The 21,552-nt window shown below is 42.3% G+C and overlaps 4 protein-coding genes across 4 annotated transcripts in view; 2 read left to right on the forward strand and 2 right to left on the reverse strand.

The window, feature by feature from the left end:
* si:dkey-157l19.2 (uncharacterized protein KIAA1522) overlaps positions 1-7,946 on the reverse strand; it is a 24,687-nt gene extending 16,741 nt beyond the window's left edge. The window contains exon 1 of the mRNA XM_056425584.1: positions 7,582-7,946. The gene's annotated coding sequence lies outside the window, so the exon portion shown is untranslated. The remainder of the gene's footprint in view (positions 1-7,581) is intronic.
* LOC130200995 (syncoilin-like) lies at positions 5,834-11,647 on the forward strand. Its single transcript, XM_056425587.1, is given in 7 exon segments — positions 5,834-5,914; positions 9,277-9,487; positions 9,489-9,773; positions 10,858-11,230; positions 11,233-11,258; positions 11,335-11,459; positions 11,561-11,647. Coding segments are annotated over 6 exon segments (1,026 nt in total). The 5' UTR covers positions 5,834-5,914; positions 9,277-9,292; the 3' UTR covers positions 11,583-11,647.
* A 79-nt stretch (positions 11,648-11,726) lies between these two features.
* LOC130200992 (histone-binding protein RBBP4) lies at positions 11,727-16,662 on the reverse strand. Its single transcript, XM_056425585.1, has 11 exons — positions 16,516-16,662; positions 15,911-16,058; positions 15,686-15,831; positions 15,101-15,274; positions 14,904-15,019; positions 13,458-13,618; positions 13,211-13,337; positions 13,020-13,097; positions 12,651-12,785; positions 12,452-12,562; positions 11,727-12,293 (listed from the first exon to the last, which is right to left on the reverse strand). The coding sequence occupies exons 1-11, from the start codon at positions 16,529-16,531 to the stop codon at positions 12,231-12,233; spliced, it is 1,275 nt and encodes a 424-aa protein (XP_056281560.1). The 5' UTR covers positions 16,532-16,662; the 3' UTR covers positions 11,727-12,230.
* A 73-nt stretch (positions 16,663-16,735) lies between these two features.
* On the forward strand, positions 16,736-20,971 carry zbtb8os (zinc finger and BTB domain containing 8 opposite strand). Its single transcript, XM_056425588.1, has 7 exons — positions 16,736-16,902; positions 18,719-18,743; positions 18,826-18,947; positions 19,065-19,147; positions 19,437-19,489; positions 20,140-20,176; positions 20,384-20,971. The coding sequence occupies exons 1-7, from the start codon at positions 16,821-16,823 to the stop codon at positions 20,468-20,470; spliced, it is 489 nt and encodes a 162-aa protein (XP_056281563.1). The 5' UTR covers positions 16,736-16,820; the 3' UTR covers positions 20,471-20,971.
* The last annotated feature ends 581 nt before the right edge of the window (positions 20,972-21,552 follow it).

The following is a 21,552-nucleotide window of genomic DNA, read 5'->3' on the forward strand; positions in this document are numbered from 1 at the left end:
TTTGCGAGTTGGCTGCTGCCAAGAAACAATGTTTAACTAAGGAACTCAAATTCAGTTTTTCACACCAATTACTGTATCTGATTACTGTCTGCCTTCCAGGCTTGATTTCAACATAGCTCATTATTCACATGATCTTATGAAGTAACTGTCGTGGATATCGGCGCTTCATTGAAGCAGAAGCACCGAGGTTGACAATGATGGATGACACCTAGCCAAACAGGTTTCAACTCTGAGCGAGATGAATTTCATCTTGAAGATAGGCGGTTCTTACGTTTTTTATATTTCTGAAACACAGAGTATGATTTGTAAAATGCTCGTCAGTAAAGTAAATGCATCCAGCTATAAAGTCAATGCGTCCACCTATACTGCACATTACAGCAAGTGTCCGTAGTTGCAGCGTTGTATTCTTTAAACAACCATAGTTGGTATACGTGTGTGTGTGTGTGTGTGTATGTATATTTATATATGCACGTCTGTGTTTCTGCGTCTCCGTGGGCACGGCGGTTCGCCCCCCACGCTCAGCATACAGACCCCCTCCTGTCTCTAAACCGAACTCCTGCAAAGAAAGCACTGGCACCGCTCCCTTCATTCCATAACATGGAGTCATAATTCACTAAGCCACACCCGGAAGGCTCCTGCAATTTTGCACACAGGCAGCACACTGGGAAGAGCTATACAATAGAAAAATAATCAGGCGGTCTATGTGTACTATCTTATAGATCAAGGTGTTAAAGATGTTTTCTTGAAAGAGATTGTAAACAACACCTCATGGCGGAAAACATCAATTTAAATGAAGAGAATTGTACAACAACAACAACAGTTACCGGTGTGCATCGAGGCGTTCCTAACAGTGTCCATTCATACATCAGTGTAGTTTCTGTTTTGCGCCGCTTGTTATGTTTCTTTGGTATCCACCCCTTCACCTTGCTGAACTCTACGCTGAGGCAGGTTTCCCAGCCGTGCTCCTGGGGATCAGTAGAACTGGACGTCTTCCAGCTGTCTACTTTATTAGATACTTATCTTCAAATAACAGGGTAAAAAAGTAGGAATCATGCTCTTAAGATGACACTTCGCAGCTTGTCAATAAGCACACAAAGACTACAAAAGGAAGGTGGGAGTGGAGTCAGAGTGAAAGAAATATGAATCCCTGGATGATTTGTTGTCGAGAGTTCACCAAAAGTTGTTGGTTGCTATGTTGCTTCACGGCCGTGCATGAAAAACACTGCAGGCAGATTTTTAGCACAAGCAATTTCTTTCCTGCCCCCGACGAGACACGAAGCTAAACCTCAGAAACCTGTCAAGTTCTCGGAGGATTACAAATGGGACTTTTCCAAACTGCTTCTCACCATCAAAGCTCTGTGTAGTGCAGAGAGGGAGTTGTATTGAGAAGTTAGATGAAAGTTTTTAAGGAAAAATGCACTTTTTTAAAACATTATATACTCCACAGTGATCATAAATTGTCTATATACTTGTCAAATCTTGACACTCCAAAATAGTTTTCAACAAAAATGTAATGACAGCAGGATTTATTGCAAGACTCCTGGATTGGATTGCATTAGTTTTAGCTCGGTGTACCTAATAAAAGGGAACTGACAATGTTAACATATTCACAATAACAATGCTGCCATGCGGGTAGAATATTCACGAAAATCTGATGAGGATATCTTTAGTTTTGCAGGTATTTGGTCATCAAACCCAGTATTTGACAAACAACAGTCTTTGACCAGATGATGGCACTACAGGAAGAGATCAGGATTCTTCCTCTAGGCACAACATGTAATGGTAATCCATCCAATAGTTATTCCAGACTCAACAATGCTGCTAGTATGAGAGTTAAATCTGATTCTGTGTGCAGCCCCATATAAAAAGGCTTAAGATCGGTACTCTAAACTTTATGTGGCTGTTTTTTAAGTCATTTGTTATCTTAATGTAGCCCGGCTGAGATTGTTATACACTGCTTCACACGGAGGAGTGAGTTTTAGGGAAAAGCCAATAACAAGAAAAGGCATGCATCCATCTTCTCCAGAGAAAAGTACCAGGCCTCTCCCTGCACTAAGCTCTGCTGCAAATTACAGTCATTTAAGCATGACTAAGATATGTGCATCCGTATTGGCTCCAGTTGCCAATAATCAGGCATCTCTCTCGGGAGGAGAGGAGGCTGGTTCATTCATTTATAGCCCGAGGGGCTGCGCTGAATGAAACAGCTCCGCGTATTATTTCCATCACAGAGGGACACGAGTAATGGCAAGAACTGTGGGACACGGAGGACCACCCGGCAGAGCGCTGTCTGTGCAGTTCAGTCCCAAGGAGTTGACTCATGTCACCATTGCTGTGTTTACGCATAACAACCTACAATTTTCAGCTTTCCAAACAAATGGAATGAGGTATGGCCTTTAGAGTCCCCATCGTTTGTTTGAGGACGTCTATTTATCTTTTTTTTTACAATTCCTCTTTTTACAACAGATTTACACAAGAACCCGTTGCATCTCTTGGGTTTATAGGGAAGCGTCAACTGTCACAACCCTCTCTGTTGGACTCACAATCTCTCCTCAAAGTTAAAGCACCATGGCCGACATCGTGATTACAAAGTTGCTTCATCACCCCTGACCACACTTAACCCTGACCACACCTCCCAATTCATAAAAGCTGATGCACAAACTAGAGGCACAAAATAAGGCTTCGCAATCACATTTGTTTTTGAGGATTTGTAGCACAAACCTAACTGAAAAACACCTCCACCAGCATCGACGACAACTAAACACAGAAACACTCTGATCAAGTCATAAAGTTGATTCACAAATAAAATAGTCTCTCGCTCTCTCTCTCTCTCTCTCTCGCTCTCTCATACTAAAGCTGCTGTGGTTTCCCGGCCCAGCCCCAGTGCTGTCGGAGCAGGCATGTGTTCCAACATGCTGTTTACTTATCCTTTACAAAAGACGCAGGCTTTCACATTGAACAGGCGATACCGCTCAAACACAGCAAACCTCAACGCATTGTGTCAATATCTGCAGCACTGACTGATTATCTGACATCGACAGCAGTGTGTATACACATCAGTATGAAGTAAACCGGGGCTGATAATAGTTTACACACCGTCATGAAAACGGACTGTGAGACACTGTGAGCAGATATGGAAATGACCCTTTTTGACTGTGTAATTTTGACAGCTACATGTCCTGGAGGGAAGCTGGAGGAGATACATTCCTGAGAAAAAGGGTCTCTCCACTTTTACTGGAGGCGGGTCAATAGACTTCCAGCCATGCAAAGCACTGACACCTGCCTAAAGCAAAACTCAGTAGCATAGCTTACTGTGCAAACACAAACTCAAAACCATGAATATAGAAACGATCTTAATCTAACAATGGGCTCTACTGTACCGTTCTTTGACAAACTGGTGTAAAAAGAATGAGGGAAATGGACTTGTATAGCACTTTTCTAGACTTCCGACCACTCAAAGCACTTTTCCACGACAGTCATTCACCCATTTAAACCCAGTTCATACACCGATGTCATGGCTACCATTCAAACAATTCATAAATAGTAAATAAAACAAAAACATAAAAGACTATTTGATCCAAATTCAGAGTTTAAAAAAACTCCAACTTGAGGGTAAAGCAACTGTAACAATACGCGCATGGTAAACTTGTGGAAACGTGTAATCCCACCCTGATCTGGTGGCAAATATGAACAATGGGAATTTCACAGGCAGTGGCTGGGGATGGAGGGGGAGGGTCTCCAGGAAATGTAACTTTGACTGCGGTGAGTCACACAGGGAAGTTGACGGAGCAGACTCCAATGCCTTACAGGGATAAGGCAAAGCCAAGAGGGAGCGGCAGCGAGACAGGCAGCCACCTTTATTTGAATTAGGACCGGCTCAGTTTGACCAGGAGGCCATTCACTTCTACGCAAGAGCTGCTGGGAATCACATGGCATGATTTAGGCGCCAAGGACCAAGGCTAAGGTTAGACTGAATGTGGTTAGACGGAAATAACAGATTAACAAGGTTAACTGTTTCATTCTTGAGTGAAAAAACGAGTTTGTTCGGTTCCAGTCTCCCTGCTGATATCATTAGAACATGCTTGCCAGTAACCAGTTCATGCACAACACTCTAGAGTCACTTAGAGTGACAAGTGTTCAGCAGAGTCAAAACGAGTGTTACTGTGCAGCACCTGCAGGCACCAGTCAGGGCGTTGGCTGTCCTCTGAAGGCATTATCAAACAAAGAAGAGCATGTCTGCTAGTCAGCTGACTTAAGCAACCATGTCTGGGCTACAGCTCAGTGTGGAAGAAATGTACTGTGATGGACGACGAGACCACCAAGGCACAAACTGGAAATGCAGAGGATTGAAATGACTGAGGAGAGCTTTTTACACGGGCTTTGTGGGAGGCATCAGGCACCAATGAAAGAGTTCCCATCTGAAGGGAAATATGTTGGTATTGACAGAGAGGATTACAAGAAATATAACTAATGAGACCAAAACGCTCATGAAAACGTTGTTTCCAGAGTTGGGTTTTGGGGTGGCCACAAGTTTGCTGCTTCCTGAGCAACATATCGGCGTCGACACACAGTGGCGAAGGACTCGGGACAGAAACACAAGCCCCTGCTGACGTTATGTGGTCTCTATGTTTGCTGCAGGAAGGATACCGTTTCATGAAAAGACCATGTAGGTAATGCCAGAGATAAAAAATAAACACGACAGGGACGTAAGACAATAATGATACAAATAAACCCAAATGCTATGGAACTTAACTCAGTAAGCTTACAGACGCTGCCTGCCTATGTGCATGCGTCTCAGAGATCTGTGTAGGGGAGGGAGGGAGGATTCAAGTTGGTGCAATGCAAGGCCGTTGTAGCCATGCAGCAGCTTGTCTGGTAAGAGCAGCGGCTGCATTCCTGAGAGATTGATAATTACCGTCTGAGAAACTCTTCACTCCAAATCTGATCCCCCCCCCCCCCCCCTCTCTCTCTTGTTCTCTTTTTCAGCCCCTCCCTCACCCCCTGCCACATATCTCTCATACAGTACAGTGGTCTCAGAGACTGAGCAATGAAAGGAAAAGGTTCATGCCAGGCGCATGAGAGTCATTTTGAGATAAGATTCTAACACGGGGTTGTGTGCACTGCCCAGGATGATTGTTCTCAGTGTATTATTTTTAGAGGGAGGCACAAATAATTGACCTCAATGTAAACAGGACAGATTTTTAATTCACAGAGCAAGTGGAAGAATATCGCTCAAGGTATGAAAAATAAATAAATGCATGAATGATATAATAAATAGGAAATTGCAGTTTCCTGGTAAGTGTTTTGGGGTTATTATCTGTCTGTCGTGATAAATATCTGAAAATATATTCTGAAGACTATCACATTAAATGTGTCAAGTGTCTTACAAGCCTCAGTACCTACACTTTTAATTTTTAGGGCTGCAACTAATGATTATGTTCAGGAACAAACAATTTGCGAATAGCTTTCTTGATAAATCAGTTTGTCAATGTCAAAAATGGTTTTTTTTATAATAAAGGCTCATAATAATCTCCCATAATCCAAGAGGGCTGTGTTGGTTTATTTTTTGCATTTTTGCTTGAAAATTACTTAACTGACTCTTAATTATCTGTGAACTAATCAATTAACTGAGTGATTGCTTAAGAGCTAATACTTTGTCAACACTGCATAAGAAATGCACCTCCCTGGTACTTGAAATAAAAGTACAAACTGTCCCCGTTTCCATCGTTTCCTTCTTTGTTTCTTTGCAGGAACAGGACAGAACAACACTGCACATTTTACTTTTCTGGAGCAGTTAAAGAGGCGACAGCAGAGACAGAGCTCTGCAGAGGGTGATGTTTGCTTTGCTTCCAGAGGTTGCCAGGGGGCTAAGTCTGGACAGCAGCCTCTGTGGAGCTCAAGACCCCTGAACTGACGGGTCAGTGAGGGGTGAAAGAAAAAGTGTTGTGCAGCAGTGGTGACCAGCTCACAGCGAAGGCAAACAGAGCTGGACACTGGAGTTTAAAAATACACCCTGGCATCTTAGTGTGTCAGCTCTAGCCCGCTCAAAACAAAAACTCTGTAGCTGCTTTGAAATCCTTTTCAATCTGTCGTCCACTCAGAAGGAAAATGTAGTGTTCTTTTAAAAAGTTCTCCGATTGGACCGGAATTTATGTAAACTCACAGAAAAACAGAAAACACAGAGTTAAGTGCAGTAGAAAAACCTGAAATGGACATGGCCCTCTTGACCCCCACGGCTACCGATTCAACTAATCTGTAGTATTGATGAGGACTCACTGATGAGTTACTTATCAGCTAATCCTTGTGTTTACCAGCACACTGTGTCCCACTCATCAGGAGATCTTCCTCCCACTGCCGGCCTGCATGACACACACAGATCACTCACTCAACGTTCACACTTAATCATGTGTCTTTGTCCGCTAAACAACACCAATTGTTTCCCCTGCCGCCCTCTCTTGGCCAACAGCTTTCCCCTTTCCTTCCCTTCATCGCTGATGGATGAAAAGAGAAAAGGGGACCCTCCCTGGCACCGTCTCCCGAACACAGAGTGCACTTTCATTCCGTCTTTCCGGGGACTTCCTTATGTCCATCCTCCATCTCTCACGGCCTCCATGTTATCGCTTGCATTTCTCTCTTGATCTTCCAGGATCTAATGCTTACATAACACACCTGTAATCTCCATGGGTACAAGCCCTGGCTTGGCAGGCTGTCGAAGCGGGAGCACCGGTACGCGACACACCCTGACTAAACAAATGTCTCAGCCTCACCTACCAGAGGGTACAAGAGGTGAACTTGAAGCTATGGAGCTTGGGGGGAAATAGCGTCCATCAACTCTTGATCACTGGAAGTGCTGCAGAGTTTTCAGAACATTTTGGATTCGGAGGGTCCAGTCCAAAGTGCAGGAGGGAGCAGACAAACAGACCCCAAAGAGAGGTGTTCCTGTTATCTCACCCTAACCAACGAGCACTGGGTCTACTTCGGAGCAGAGACTCATCGATTGGCATAGATTAAATCAAGCGTCAGAGCACCATGCTGCAGTAGGTTGCTGCTGGGTCACTAACGGGGAAACACAAGAGTTCTTATTGTCATAAACTGAGAGAAGCACTACTGGTCTTAAATTACCTTTTGCTTAGGATCCCTGAAGGCCAAGCAAAGCAAATCTCCCACACCTAGTTTTCAATGCATGGCTGTACATAACCTGGATCTCTTGCACCTCACTTTATCCGAGCACATTGCACAACAGGGTTTTTGTTTTTGACACATCAGATTTATTTTCTATATTTTAAAGAATGATCTCATATTTTCTTTATATTGCAGCCAATGCAGTGAACTAATCAGACAACAGGCAGCGGCTTCACTTACATGTACTCACAGACAACCTTAAAAGTCGATAGAGTCGATCTTAGTGCCACTTTGGTGCCGTCATTAACAACTAACTCAAATAGATGTGTCACTCTTTACCACAGCGAAGCAACGCTTACGAGGCTTTATGTGGAGGAATTAAAAAACACACACGCGTACAAATTAATGCACTTTTCTTTCAAAACTCGCAACGACCAGACAAAAGAGAACATGTCCTCCTACCTTGACGAACTTTTATGACCCAGAAGAATTGGTTCACCCTCTCTCCATTAGAAGCGTCTCCCAGCTGCGTCCTTCCTCTCAGACTCTAAACGTTCACCGTCGGAAGGAAAACTTCAGGTGAACCATTTCCGCGAGAAAAAAAACACTTCAGGAAGCGACTGGAGTTTTGGGTTTGTTTGTACGCGCCGGGGACAGGTCCGTTCTGTTCGGATAGAGGCTGGACGAACTTCTCCCACGACTGTCAGTGCAGGCTTTTTGCGTGGACGGTCCGGCGGACCGCGGAGTGGGAAGTGAGGACGAGCGGTGGTCGACGTGCAGCTCCCACCTGGAGGAGGCTGGGCGCGCGCAGGTGAGCGCGCGAGGCTGCGCTCGGTGTTGTGAGGACACCTAGCGGCGAGCCACGGGAACAACACGTGACACGGAGCAAGAGAGGACGACGGTGTAGTCTCCTTTTTTTTTATTTGCAGCTTTTTTTTATGCAAAGAAAATGTCTCCTGGATAGATATGTAGAATGTATATCATTTTTACATATGTAAAATATGGTTTATCTAAAAAATACACAAAACACAGAACACGTCACTGACCTATGACAACCATGTATTTCAGTATTATAATTGTGTTCGCCCATAAAAGAACAAATCATCTCTCAAATTCTAGATACCCACATTTGGAGATCTATGGGAAAGTATAGAGAATATATATCATGACATTTACTTCAATGGTCAACAATGACTCAATGTTGCCTTGGACACAGATGATGCAGTCATGCTATCATGAAAGCACTCCGGATAAACATACAGTGGCAACTTCTAACTTTCATGTGTAGATACTCTTTTACTGTATTTTAGTGAGATTTTTCAAGTAAATATATGATATATGATATGAAACAAAACCAGAACAATAGGTTATTCTTAAGTATCCTCATGTGTGGTGGCTGTTTGTTTCTGTTTGTGTGTGAGGAATTTGACAAACAGTATGCAAAACACTCCAAACAAATACTGTATATGAACCATGCAAACTGTATGGGCAGCTGAGCTGAGGAAGCTATTAATAGAATAGACCTCTAATGTTCCCTTATCTGCTTGTGCAGTAGTCTGAGGCAAAAAGGTAGAGAAAAATTAGGAAACTCTTTTAAGTCATGATGTCGTCACCTACTGAGATGCACATGAAAACAGTTGTATAAATATAACTCTCTGGCCCCCAGGCTGGTCCAGACATGTGCCAGTGGATGCATCCAGAGCATGTAGGTCGGTCTGCTCTCAGCCGCTCTGACACAGTTTGTGATCCCCGGTGTGGGCACACAAGTTTTAGATAGAGTTTCCCCTGTGCCTCCAGTGTTATTAATAAGCACAAAGTGCGTCTCTGTTTTGGTGGAGACCAGCACACCACAGAGCTGTCCTTAACAACAAAATCTTTTCATCGCTGTCTGGGTGGTCTTCTCCAAACATAGTAAGTAGAACCACAAGGTAAGAAGAAATGTTCCTGATCAACTTAAGATTTTGACAATGGGGGTTTTTAAGGTCCTCTTGTGTGAGATATTTGCCCAATCAGAAATGTCATCATGATGAAATTTACATTACATTTCTTTGTTATGCAAAACAGCCTAAAATGAATGAGCAGAGAGGGTTTTTTAAACCAATCATCAATTATCGCTGTGGGTCATTTGATTAACAGCTGTTCTCTCCTCTCTTCCAGCTTGTCTCAGAAGACCATGGACAATCAAACATTTGCACAAATTGAGAAAAACATGACATCTAAGGACTCACACATGGGACCTGTTGAAGAGTTCCCAGACAGCAGCCATGCTGGCTCTGAAACAGGGACGATGACTCCTCCGGGGGAGTGGACGCCACGTCCCGGGCCACGAACGGACCGGGCGGTCACGGACCACTTGAGGCAGCTTTATCGACCACTGCATCCAGCAAGTGTCCCGTCTGGAGACAAAGAGGAACGAGCTGATACAGGAGCTCCTCGGTGTGCAGGAATCCATCATGAGAGTTATGGGGCACCTGAGAGGAAAGCTGGTGGAGACACAGAGGCTGCTCACGCTGGCTCAACTGGACTATGTCGCTGTTTATGAGGATGTGAAGGAGATGAAGCGGAAGCTGTTTGCCGCAGCCAGAGACTGCATCCAGAGCCAGGTGACGCTGGCTCAACGCGAGTATGAAGTGGCACAGTCTGCTGTTACCCAGGTAGGAACCACTGGATGATGCCTGGAGGAATGACTTACTCTGGCAGGTTATGATAGATAATTGTGCAGTTTAAGATATCATCTACTGCATGTAAATAATGTTATCTATTTGTCCCAAGCAGACAAATGGTTTTGCAGCAAATACTAAAACCAGCATTACATAAAACAATCAATTGTGCAACAATATTGAGTCTAGGGGGTCAATGCTGAAAGGCAGCAGAGAGCAAATGAAGGTGTAAAAACTCATTATGTTTGAGATCATATATGAACTAGAACGGGCACTCGGTAGAGCGCATACCTTCGCATATCACAAGATTGGGCATTGAATTATGAACATTTTGGCATTAGTTGCATGCCAATTGGATATAAATTGACCGCGCTATGGTAAAAAGACGATTTTGACCTTTGCATTACCTTGACCTTGACCTTAGACCCGATTAATCCCAAAATCGAATCAAATGGTCCCCGGATAATAAACAATAATCCCAACGAATTTCATGCGATTTGGTTTAATATCTTTTGACTTATGCGAATAACATGCACGCACGCATACAAATACACGGCGATCAAAACATTACCTTCCGCATTTTCAATGCGAAGGTTATCATGTTAAAGCAACATATAGACTTTATTTTAATACTGCATATAATCTAATCAAGCATAAGTATACCTTATCTTGTACACATATGACAATCACATACATTATTAACTGTGTCGAAGTATGGGAATATATATATATATATCTAGAAAAATATAAACATAATTTTCAAATTTTAAATGATTCAGTAAAAAAACATATTTCATTGATTTCATGAATTTATGGATAAACTATAGTGAGGAACTGAAATAGCACACTTTATAAGTTCAACATCAACATAATATATAATTATTAGCATATATATTAAAATAAACAGAATGACACGTTGGTAAATGTTTGTACGATATTAGTTCCAATAGATTGTATGTTGTTCATATTTTAATGTTATATTGTTTTCCCTTCAACAACTTGGTTTACTGTAGCTTTGCTCAATTATACCAGTTATGTATATTTTTTTCTTTTAAACAAATTTCACATCCATCCACAGGAGGAGCTCAAGGCCCACATCCAAAGTCTGACCCAGGAGTTGACCCAGCTCGAGGAGAACCAGCAAAACTCCCTGAGGGACCAGGTCTCTAGGCCCCGCAGGCCCAGGGCCATGAGTGACGTGAGCCAGTGCCGGCAGGCTTCTGTGAGACTGCAGCGGCGGCTCAGCGGCAGTGTGGAGGCCCTGGAGTGCTGGTACGAGCCTCGGCTCACGGCCCTGCTGAAGAGAAGGCAGGTTGGGGAGGCGTTCTTGAGGAAGAGCAGGGAACAGGCCATGGACTTGAGGGCCAGCCTGGGGCCCCTGAGAGAGGCCATGCAGAGACTGGAGGTGCAGAGAGCCTGTCTGGAGCAGAGGGTCACTCTGCTGGCGAGTGAGCGGAGGAGAGCGTCACCCAACACAAGGTGACTGAAGTCAGGTAAAATATGAAATATGCAGGATTGTTCAGAAAAATAGATCAACTGTTCCTCTTATTTGCAGGAGACTGTGGAGACACTAAAAGAGACTCTAAGAGAACTAGACGTGGAGTTTGAGGTTCAAAGAAAATCAAAGAACATTTTGGAGGATCGCAATGACAGCATGTTAAAAGAGCTGATATTTCTGAGGTATGTTTACTCTGAACCTTCAGTTTATTACTTTATTTACTTTGAATTATGAGCATCAGGGTAAAAAAAAAAAAAAGACTAACATGTGTCTTGTTTTATAGAGGCAGTGATGAACCCATTTAAACCGAAGAGGATTCTTAATATTCTTATGCTACATCTGCAATCCCTTTCATATAATTTAATAAATAAAAGATAACTACATTACATACTTTTAACTACCTACAACTTATCATATGGCATGCTGTGCCAAGAAGCAACACAAACAGATTTAATGTAAATATTTTATTATGAAGTTACTGAAGTACACAAGAGATCAGATGCAGCACAGATACACATAGAAAATGCAGAAGAAAAACAACATATAAAAAGTGACACACAGATTCTGGAAAGTTCATAATATGAATATCAAGAGAATACAAGAACCCTACAGTATGTACAATTTGAATAAAAATGGATCTTTGTAGAAATCTGTTCAGGACAACTAAACAGGATGAAAAAAAAAACCATCAAAAAGCAAAACGTAAACGTTGAACACATCTGTGCTGGCTTAATCACAAGCCAGAGTTGAGTACTGGGAGCTTGAAAAACTAAAAAGATCTAAAGACTTACTTGAAATATTTCACAACATGGTGACAATGCAGCATTTCATTCTTTCAATTTTCCTGCTGCCCAAAATGTATTTGGAAAGGAGATTACTGCTTATGCAACCAGCTCTGGACAACGGATCCTTTTTAAACAAGCAGGTCAAATGAAGAGATGTGGAGGCTGGACTCATGCCTGGACCTCTGCATCGGCAGCCCCTTCTGGGTCCTCGTCATTGTAGATATTTTCAGCCTGTAGAGGGAACAAGTTAAAAGTAGATTCCCTGTCACTGGTATTCAATGTTAATAAATGCACTTTGAAATTCTACCCATGCTGTGTCTGATATTCATTGTTCCACATCATTTCACAAACCTCTGAAGTTCCCACTACGGGACAAACAAAGCTCTTACCATCTGCCAGACTTGCATGATGTTGTCCTCTGATACCGAGCAGATGACCCAAGGCTCGTTGGGGTTCCAAGAGAAGTCGGAGATCTTCGCGGTGTGTCCGCCATGGATGAACTGGAGAGACGCAGAACAGGAGGGGTCACTGCAGCACTTTACGTTTGATTAATACATGCACACAGCAGTTGTTGTTGTCACAACTGACCAGCAGCTCAGGAGGGCCATCCTCAGCATCCTCGGGTGACTGTTCCTCTCCGATTTTACTGAGGTCCCAGACGTTGAGCCTCCTGTCGGTGCCGCTAGAGGCCAGGATGGTTTCGTTGTGAGGAGACCACTGAACCTGTTGAGTGGAGATGGGCCAGATGTTACATTTCTGTTCAAAGATCAAAACCCTAACCCTCTTCTGAAACACATCAGATGGATGACAACTGTACCGTGCTTGATATCATACAATCAGAAGCAGCATGTGTGCGCACAAGGATATGCTGCATCGCACAAAATGTTGAATGGGCTTTAAAGCTCCTTCAACCTGAATTTTTTTGTTCTCTTAACTGACCAGAGGGCCACTTCTTACCTGGAATATCTCGTCCTTGTGAGACTCAAACGAGTGCAGCTTCAGCTTCAAATTCCTAAGGTCCCAAAGAGCCACGGTCTAAAAAGAAACAGTAGATCCATCTTCAACTGATTCAACTCATAAAAAATGTGAACACTTCACTGGACAGCAACATGCTATGGAACGGCACGACGGGGAAAGTGTGGACCCACCTTATCTGCAGAGCCAGTGGCCAAGATGAACTCACTGTAGGGATTGAAGGACAAGCAGTTGACCTCCGCGGTGTGGGCGTCCACTGCGTGGCTGGGCTTGGAGGTGTTGTTGGACCGTGTGTCCCAGCTGGGCCAAAGCAGACAAAAGTACCATTGTTAGAGTAAGATTGAAACTGAAAAACAAACTTTTATTTCACATAACTTATCATAGTTAGCTATATCTGTTACCAACCAATGAACTACTCACATCATGAGCTTCTGGTCATCGGCCACAGATCCAAAGAGCGACTCGTGGAGCAGGTGCCAGGAAACATCCTCCACCACAGCTGTGTGGCCTGTGAAGATGGTCTTGGCGTCCACTATCTTTCCTTCCTTGGGCACTGTGCTGATGTCCCATAGGCAGATTGTCTGTAAAACAGCAGAGATAGATTAATACTTATTTCAGGCATGAAAACGGGTCAGGAGTGAAAAAGGTGAGAAGGATAGGCAGGCGGGGGGGGGGGGGGGGAGGGGGCTGGTGACTTCCACGAACATCGATGTTGGACGTTGTATGATAATCTGTAGGTCCTCCATTCTGACACCAAGTCAGTGATCGGGCCCTATAATAATAGTAATATTGTGTATAATATGGTCATTCATGAACCAACTTCCTTTTTTGTTGTTGGCGTGAACAAGTCTTTAAGTCTTGTGCTCTGCTGAGCCTTGAGTCTGTTCCTGGAGTCTGTTCTGCCTCTACCTGGTTGTCACGATCTTCTATACCATACCTGCCATAAATATCATGATACTGATACATTACCATAAAAACAGTATACCATAAATAAGACACTGGTATATTTATCTATAATAGTAATAAATAATATATCTGTATGGTTCACTTTTTACCAACTTTTTCAACACTTAACAAATGGCAGTAATATTAGTATTAGCCTACAAGATATGAATGAAACTACATGGTCCCATTATAGCATTGATTATACACTATGAAGCCGTTAGTCTGTATCTGACCAGATGATACCGAGTTCATCAGGATGAGCAGCTGTAGAGTTACAGAACTTTACAGACTGAACTTAAACATTTCACTTCTGGCATTTATTTTTAAAGCCGAGAATTCCGCCACTTAACGCCCCTCTGTTAGCGCTGCGCAGTGTGCGCAGACAGCTTGACACGGAGCAGCGCGTGCGCTCTGATCGCTCTTTTAATGAAGTATCGATACTAAAAATATGCGAAATCACATCGCTCTTAACGTATGGGTACTTTGTTAGTATCGCTGCAGCGTGACAGCAGCAGATGTAGCGGACTAACATTCAAGCTAACCTAAACCACCAAACGCTGAAGACATCTTGACGCTGATTGGTCGAGACGCGACACGTCCCATCAAAGATGTTTTATTGCGAAGAGCACCACTCCATATTTTCTCCGTGTCCCACTCCAATCTCATAAACGCCGGCCGGCCAATTGACCCCCCCCTACCCCAAAACAAAAACTCTTCGGATCTCCACGATTCACGTAAGTCACCTATTTTGGTTTCAAAACGGCGAATTTCGCCGAAAAGTGAGGAATTCTCATGCCTGTTATTTATAAAGAAATTCCAAACAAAGTGACATAATCCTTCGCAATAATGACAAAGACTAGTCATGTAAAACAGTAGCAAACAGGTAATCTGTCACAACACGAAGAACAACAGGTCGCTTACGTGGTCATCAGAAGCACTGAGGAGGCAGCCGCTGAGGTTTGGGTTCCAGGAGAGGCCATAGCCCTCCTTCTGGTGTCCTCGCAACCGCAGATCGGGAGTGCATTCTCCAGAGGGGTCTTTAATGTAAATAAAATCAAGTTTTAATTTGACAAATGTTAAAAATATGCAGAAAAGTACACATCTGGCTGTAATCCTACCAGGCTTGGAGGGGTGCTTTGTGTAATCAAATACCAGCACATCACTGGTTGGGGTCTTGGTGGCAATGATGCAAGGATTCTGAGGCATGTAGCGGGCTCTGTTCACCTCGCCCTCATGGTTGATCTTGATCTCAATCTCTATCTTCCCACTTACAGAACCAAAGCCTCCAAACTCTGAAATAAAACCCAATTACATTTGATGGTTAATGCACATGAACAGGTGTCGAATATAATTCTGTCCTACCGAGCATGTTGAAGGTAAATTCTATGCAAGTATGGTTTATTGCACTTTATTAACTAAAATGTAATCTAAAACAAAATTGCATACCTATATTTTCTGAAACATTTAAGATTTGGGCTGGATTTAAATGTATTCATCCATTGAGAACTGTGGGCCACAATATCCAAATCCAATAACTTAGATATCGCAACGGCCTAACAACGTCAATGAGAATCATTTGTTTAATCTACGTGATTAAACAGTGGACCTGCTTTTACATGTCATTGGCATTTGAGAACAAACTTCACCCATCTAGCATTTTATTTTGCCCAATAAGCCGGTTGACAGAACACATTATCCCTCACCTCCTTTCTCGCTGTCATAGTGTGATGCATCAAACTGGGCATCATCATTGGGGAGCTGGACGCTCGCAATCACGAGGTGATTCAGCTCATCAGAAGTGTGTGTTCCCAACACCAGCCTGTGTACGCTGTAGTCTTTCCCCTCCGGTCTATTAAAAGGGATGAATTACAAAATGAGGCACATGTTCATTCATGAAAAACGACATGCTGCAGCAGAGCTTCTCTCACCTGGTGACATCTGGCAGCCACTGGGCAGTGAGGCTGGGCCACTCCAGGGCGTGGGTCATGACCAGGTCATAGAGGAAAGGGGTGTTCTTCTTCCAGATCTTGTACTCCTCGTTGATCACCCTTTCCTCCACAGCATCGTCAAATGCAGCTGCAAAAATCATACGTACCAGTTACATAAATGTACATTACAATTAAGGAGGTGGTGCCGCATTAAATGTGCCTTTAGGGTATAATTACGCAGGTGGTGCCGCTTTTAATTTGCCTGACATGGATAGAGATAGAAAAAAGGCTTTGCCGGGTTAAATTAACAGCACTCTGGTTTATTTGGCGAATAAGATAACGTCAAAATAACCAAATAATGATAAAGGAATACGACACTATATGTATTAGTATGGTAACCGTCGCTCGTAAATTAAAACCTCTGCTTAGCCAGCCTGCTAGGGCCGAACGTTAGCTAATAGCTTGCTGGCTGGTTTATAACAATGAAAGGTGGTGCTGGCTGGCGCGCCAGCACCCGGTCCATCCAGACTGGTAGTTCCTGTAACTCTGGAAAACGCACACGCGCAGATTTAATCAGCTCATTCTGAAAAAGTGAACACGCTTACCTTCTTTATCAGCCATTGTGTCGTGGTTTAACCACTACTGCAGGCGAAGAGTAGACAAATATGTGCGAGAGCACTGTGGAGAGAGATCGGAGGCTTGCAATGGCGCCAACTCCATAGAACAGGACCAGCCAATCAGCGTTCACCAAAAACTGACCGGAAGTCGTCATCGCGACAGCCCTTCTGCATCCGGAACGTCCTCCTCTTCCGACACTTTTAGCATCCGGACTGTGAATGGTGTGACACACCGACATGGTAAACGTTTGTTTTGGTCATCTTTTAACGCGTTGAACCAACGTACAGTCATCATGGACGACCGTGAGCTGGACCTCACGGAGGCACAGAAAATTACAAAGTCGAAATACCCGCCAATCAACAAGAAGTATGAATGTAAGTCTGATGTAATGATAAACATGTAGCTAGCTAGCTTAGCTTGATGGTAATTTCTCTACTGGTTGTACAGTCTCTGTCGTCAGCTAGCTAGCTGTAGCTAACGTCATGTTTATGCTCTACTTCAGGGGTGTCCAAACTTTTTGCAATGAGGGCCAATTGTGATAAAGTCAAGATGCCCGAGGGCCAATAGTTCATTTAAACATTTTTTTAAACCACAAAAGTTACATGAATATAGACTGTTATAAAACAATGTATTTTAACTGTCACAATTACTTTTATTTTTTAAATGACAATGTAACCACATATAATAGAACCAAGTCTGCCTTTCATTCAGTCAGATAACAATGAAAACGCTGTATATAGAATACCTTACATTTCTATGAGTTACATAACGTTGCTTAATGAACATTTTAAACAGGAGTTATAAGTAATGCAAAGTGGTCTGTTATCATTACACTTACAAACTAATTAATTTTGCCCTTATCTTTTCAGAAACACAATAGTTTGTCACATCTACAGGTTTTTCACTGTTAATGACATATGTTACCGTTCAACACACTTCACATTTAGCTTATTGTGGCTGCAATTAACCTGTTTTGCACTGAATACCTTTTCAAGATAATATCAATAAAGTGCAACCTGTGACAAATTAAACCAAATAAGATCAAGAATTTGGGCATAAAGAGTTTTACTGAGTGTTAGTTACACTGCATATATTTTCAAAATAACAAAAACGCGCAACCTTTGAAAAACAAAACAAGTGCAGATATGTTTGAGTCATCACGTTTTAGTCTGTGTGATAAAATGGGCTTTCCACTTCACCTCTTTTTAAAACGGGGTTGCAGGCTTGATAGGCCACTCTCAATAATGCTCAATGTTGAGCTCTTGTTTTGAAGGGCAACAGCTGGAACGCTGAGAGGTAACACCTGGCAAGTCGCCAATAATCTCGTCTGTCGCGCATGCAGCGTAACCGGTTAACGCTGTAACGTACACATTTACACGAAAGTAGGCGACAGGCATTTCGCTCTTTATTTATTAATGACTTAGTTTTATGTCCGTGTAGTTTGTAATATGTGAAGTTCTCAAACAAGGTCTTGAAATAAAATAATCTGCATTTCCCCTCGCGCCCCACCTGGTCTCTTGAACCCGGAGCAGAGAGCGACTCTGAGACGACTTGTCTTCACCACCGTGGGAACCCAGAGGTATCGGTTTGCTGTTCCCGCGACATATTGGACGCTCTCTGCCGGCTGGTTGGAGCGCGCTCACCTGTATGACAGAAATGACATGCCGCTGTGTCGATACGATCAATAATATACGACCGTTTAGTTGAATAAAACAACCTGACATTACTTATGTTGTAATCTGGCGCTATAGAGAACATTTCAGTGGGGCGGACCCCCACCCTGTTCTCATGGTAGGGGAAACACTCGTAATTCCCACCGCTCCTGAAAGCGGCGGCCCTCACTGTCAACTTTTCTCCTTTTTTTTGCCGTCGCCATGGCAAATAGGTTTCGAGAAGGGTTCACGCCACGGATGCAGAGCCAGATACATTAGAAAGGAGGAATTACGTCTTTCAAGTTTTTATGATTTATTTATTCTGACAGATCTGGCGGGCCACAAATAACACATTATATGACCGATGTCGCGGGCCATATGAAATCTGACCGCGGGCCACCATTGGCTCGCGTGCCGGACTTTGGACACCCCTGCTCTACTTAAACGAAACTGTTTATCTAAATTACAATACATTACTGCCCACCTGTTTTAAGCACGTCTAACAGCATGCACACGGCCTTGTGTTTATCTGTTACAGACCTGGATCATACAGCAGATGTACAGTGAGTGTGTTTTGATGTCTTGGTGAAATCTCACGTGTGTCTGTTCGGTCACTGTTTTATTTGCGGATCTCTCTTTTCAAAGAATTCACTCTTGGGGAAACACTCTCGAGGAAGCCTTCGAGCAGTGTGCCATGGCCATGTTTGGCTACATGACGGACACAGAGACGGTGGAGCCGATCAATACCGTTGATGTGGAATCAGAGGGTGAGAGCAGCTTGTCGCTGTCTGTTCGACGCACGCCTCGATCGACCGTTTCTCACAATGCTGCTTCCAGATGACCCGAAGTAAACCTCTGTGCATATAAATGTCCCTTCTCAAAAGGGGATGACATGGAGTCTCTTCTTTTCCACTTCCTCGATGACTGGTTGTACAAGTTTAGTGCAGACCTCTTTTTTGTTCCCAGGGTGAGTATGTTGGATCAGTTACGGGGTGATGGTGATGGACATGTTTTGTATATAGTTTACCAAAACATCCAGGGGAGGTTATGGTGCCATCGCAAAAAGAACTATTATAGTTTTATTTGGGCCCTGGTCTTTTGTTATCACCCATATATGCCACAGTATGCCCACTGCTGGGCACACTTTACATATAATGCATTTTGATTATTGTTTGATGGACAGGCTATGTTAATTATTTGTTTATTAAATGATTATTTATTTTCCTATTTTATTCTTCTGACACTATAATTACCAGGAGGTCAAAGTCTTGCACATCGACAGAATGCACTTCAAGATCCGCTCCATTGGGTAAGTTTTCCATTGTTGCGTTTATTTAACTCATTCCCTGCAACGATCAAAACAAACAAACGTCCCTCATCTGGAAGTCTTGCTAAACCATTCTACTCCCCCCGTGATCTTAAAGAATCGTTGTTGATCAATCCCATCTTCAAACCATTCGCCTCATGCTTTATATGTTAATGCTCATAGACAAAAGCAATTAAATTGGCACTACATATCATTGCTATGCATTATATTTATGCATTATATTTTTGGCAATTAAACAAGTATCGCGAGTTGGTCAAAGCACCTGTAAGTTCCACATGCTTAAAATCTTTTTTTTACTCCAGATTTGAAACCTAACTTGTTCCCCTCCCCAAAGCCTGACCACAGTCTTTCTGTCTCGTCTTGACCGCCACTACCCCCCCCCCCCCCCCCCCCCGTCTCATTTGTGTTATGTTCTTTATCCATCTTGACTTACTTTTCTATTTTATTTATCTCTTTTAACCCTCCTGATGCCTCCTGATGCCTTCGGGTCAAATTGACCCCAAGGGTAAAATATGTCAGGAAATATAAAGGTAACAGGAGGGTTAAACATTGAATCGGGTCAAATTGACCCGAAGGCAACAGGAGGGTTAAGCTGCTCTCTCATATGATCCTCTTTCTTTTATTTATTAAAGTTGGGGTGAAGAATTCTCTCTGGTAAAGCATCCACAGGTAAGTCAATGAAGCTTGATTGAAGATGTCACGATAGCATATGACTTTTTTTTATTGATTATGATTTTGTATAAAATAAAATGATGGCATACAAGTGAAAGCAATATATATTTTTTTAAGTTATTGGCACCTAAAGGAGAATTGTGTCAAACGCATAATAAAAAATGCATAAATGCTGTTTTTGTGTTATATTCTCTCTAAATCCAGGGAACTGAGGTGAAAGCCATCACATACTCCGCAATGCAGATCCACGATATTGAAAAACCAGAGATATTTGCGATCATTGATATCTGACAAAACCTCAAAAGGCAGATCACAATCCTGGTTCAATGTAACTGGAATATCTACTTGGCCAATTTAAGTGGCCTTTTATCGATTGCACTGACTCTTTACTTGGAAAATCTGTTTTTATTTTTGTATGCTGAACTGTTTGCAAACACCCACATTTAGCAACATTTTTGTTCGTTTATAGATTACAGATTGGTGATATGTCACTGATATTTTATACATTTGATCATTTCACAAATCACAAAACCATGGAAATAATATGACGTTTTACTTAAAATCACAATTCAAAAGTAAAACTCTAATTTTGAACAATGGAATGTTTGTAACGCATTGTGTTAACCCAGTTTTACTTTAACTATTTTGGAAAATTCTCATTTAACACAAATTTGACATGAATTGTGTCCGCCTTGATTGTTTTAAATAAATCAACAGATTTTTATTTTTTTCAATGTGGGATTGATTACATAGTTATTGGTATTTAAAAATAAATATTGAGTGAAAAATGAATATTTTGTTGGTTTTTGGTCATTAAGAAGGAACAGAGCAGTGAACAGGAGCTACAATTTCAGAATTTCACGGCAAAAAACCTCCCAAAACTAACTCGCATTGATTTCAACACAGCAGCATATTCAAAACTGTCCTGCAGATGTATAATGTGGATTATTACTAATAACACGAGAGGATTTAAAGTGTTTATTGAATTGTTTTCATATGCCTTTCTATACAGTTAGGACATCAGGATGTAATGGAAGAATGCCTTAATTGAATCAACTTTAAAGGTTAGTATATTTCATTTGTGTTGCAACAAGTGCAACAAATATTTCTTAACTGAAATTAATTAATTAAAGCGTACAGATTGTATACTCAACTCCCTGGCCAATGTATCTGCTTGGTATTTTTCTCTGTTAGTGTGAAAATAAACAACTGGTATCAGTAACTGTGCTCTTTGCAAGGATCGCTTGGTGTAGTGGTAAAACACAAAGGGCCTTTTTCAATACTTTGCATGAAAAATAAACCAAACAAATAATCAAATTAAAAAGAAGACTCATTAAATCATACAAATAATTGTTTATTGAAGCATAACTAAA

This window comes from Pseudoliparis swirei, chromosome 11, assembly GCF_029220125.1.
Source record: "Pseudoliparis swirei isolate HS2019 ecotype Mariana Trench chromosome 11, NWPU_hadal_v1, whole genome shotgun sequence".
NCBI lineage: Eukaryota > Metazoa > Chordata > Actinopteri > Perciformes > Liparidae > Pseudoliparis > Pseudoliparis swirei.

Coding starts and splice junctions, on each gene's coding strand:
- LOC130200992 (XM_056425585.1), bottom strand. Junction 13,619..14,903: donor TCAGTGCTTCTGATGACCAC/GTAAGCGACCTG, acceptor GCTGTTTTACAG/ACAATCTGCCTATGGGACAT. Junction 12,786..13,019: donor ACAAGGACGAGATATTCCAG/GTAAGAAGTGGC, acceptor TCCACTCAACAG/GTTCAGTGGTCTCCTCACAA.
- zbtb8os (XM_056425588.1), top strand. CDS start 16,821: ATGGACGACCGTGAGCTGGACCTCACGGAGGCACAGAAAATTACAAAG. Junction 16,903..18,718: donor AATCAACAAGAAGTATGAAT/GTAAGTCTGATG, acceptor TATCTGTTACAG/ACCTGGATCATACAGCAGAT. Junction 20,177..20,383: donor CTCTGGTAAAGCATCCACAG/GTAAGTCAATGA, acceptor CTCTAAATCCAG/GGAACTGAGGTGAAAGCCAT.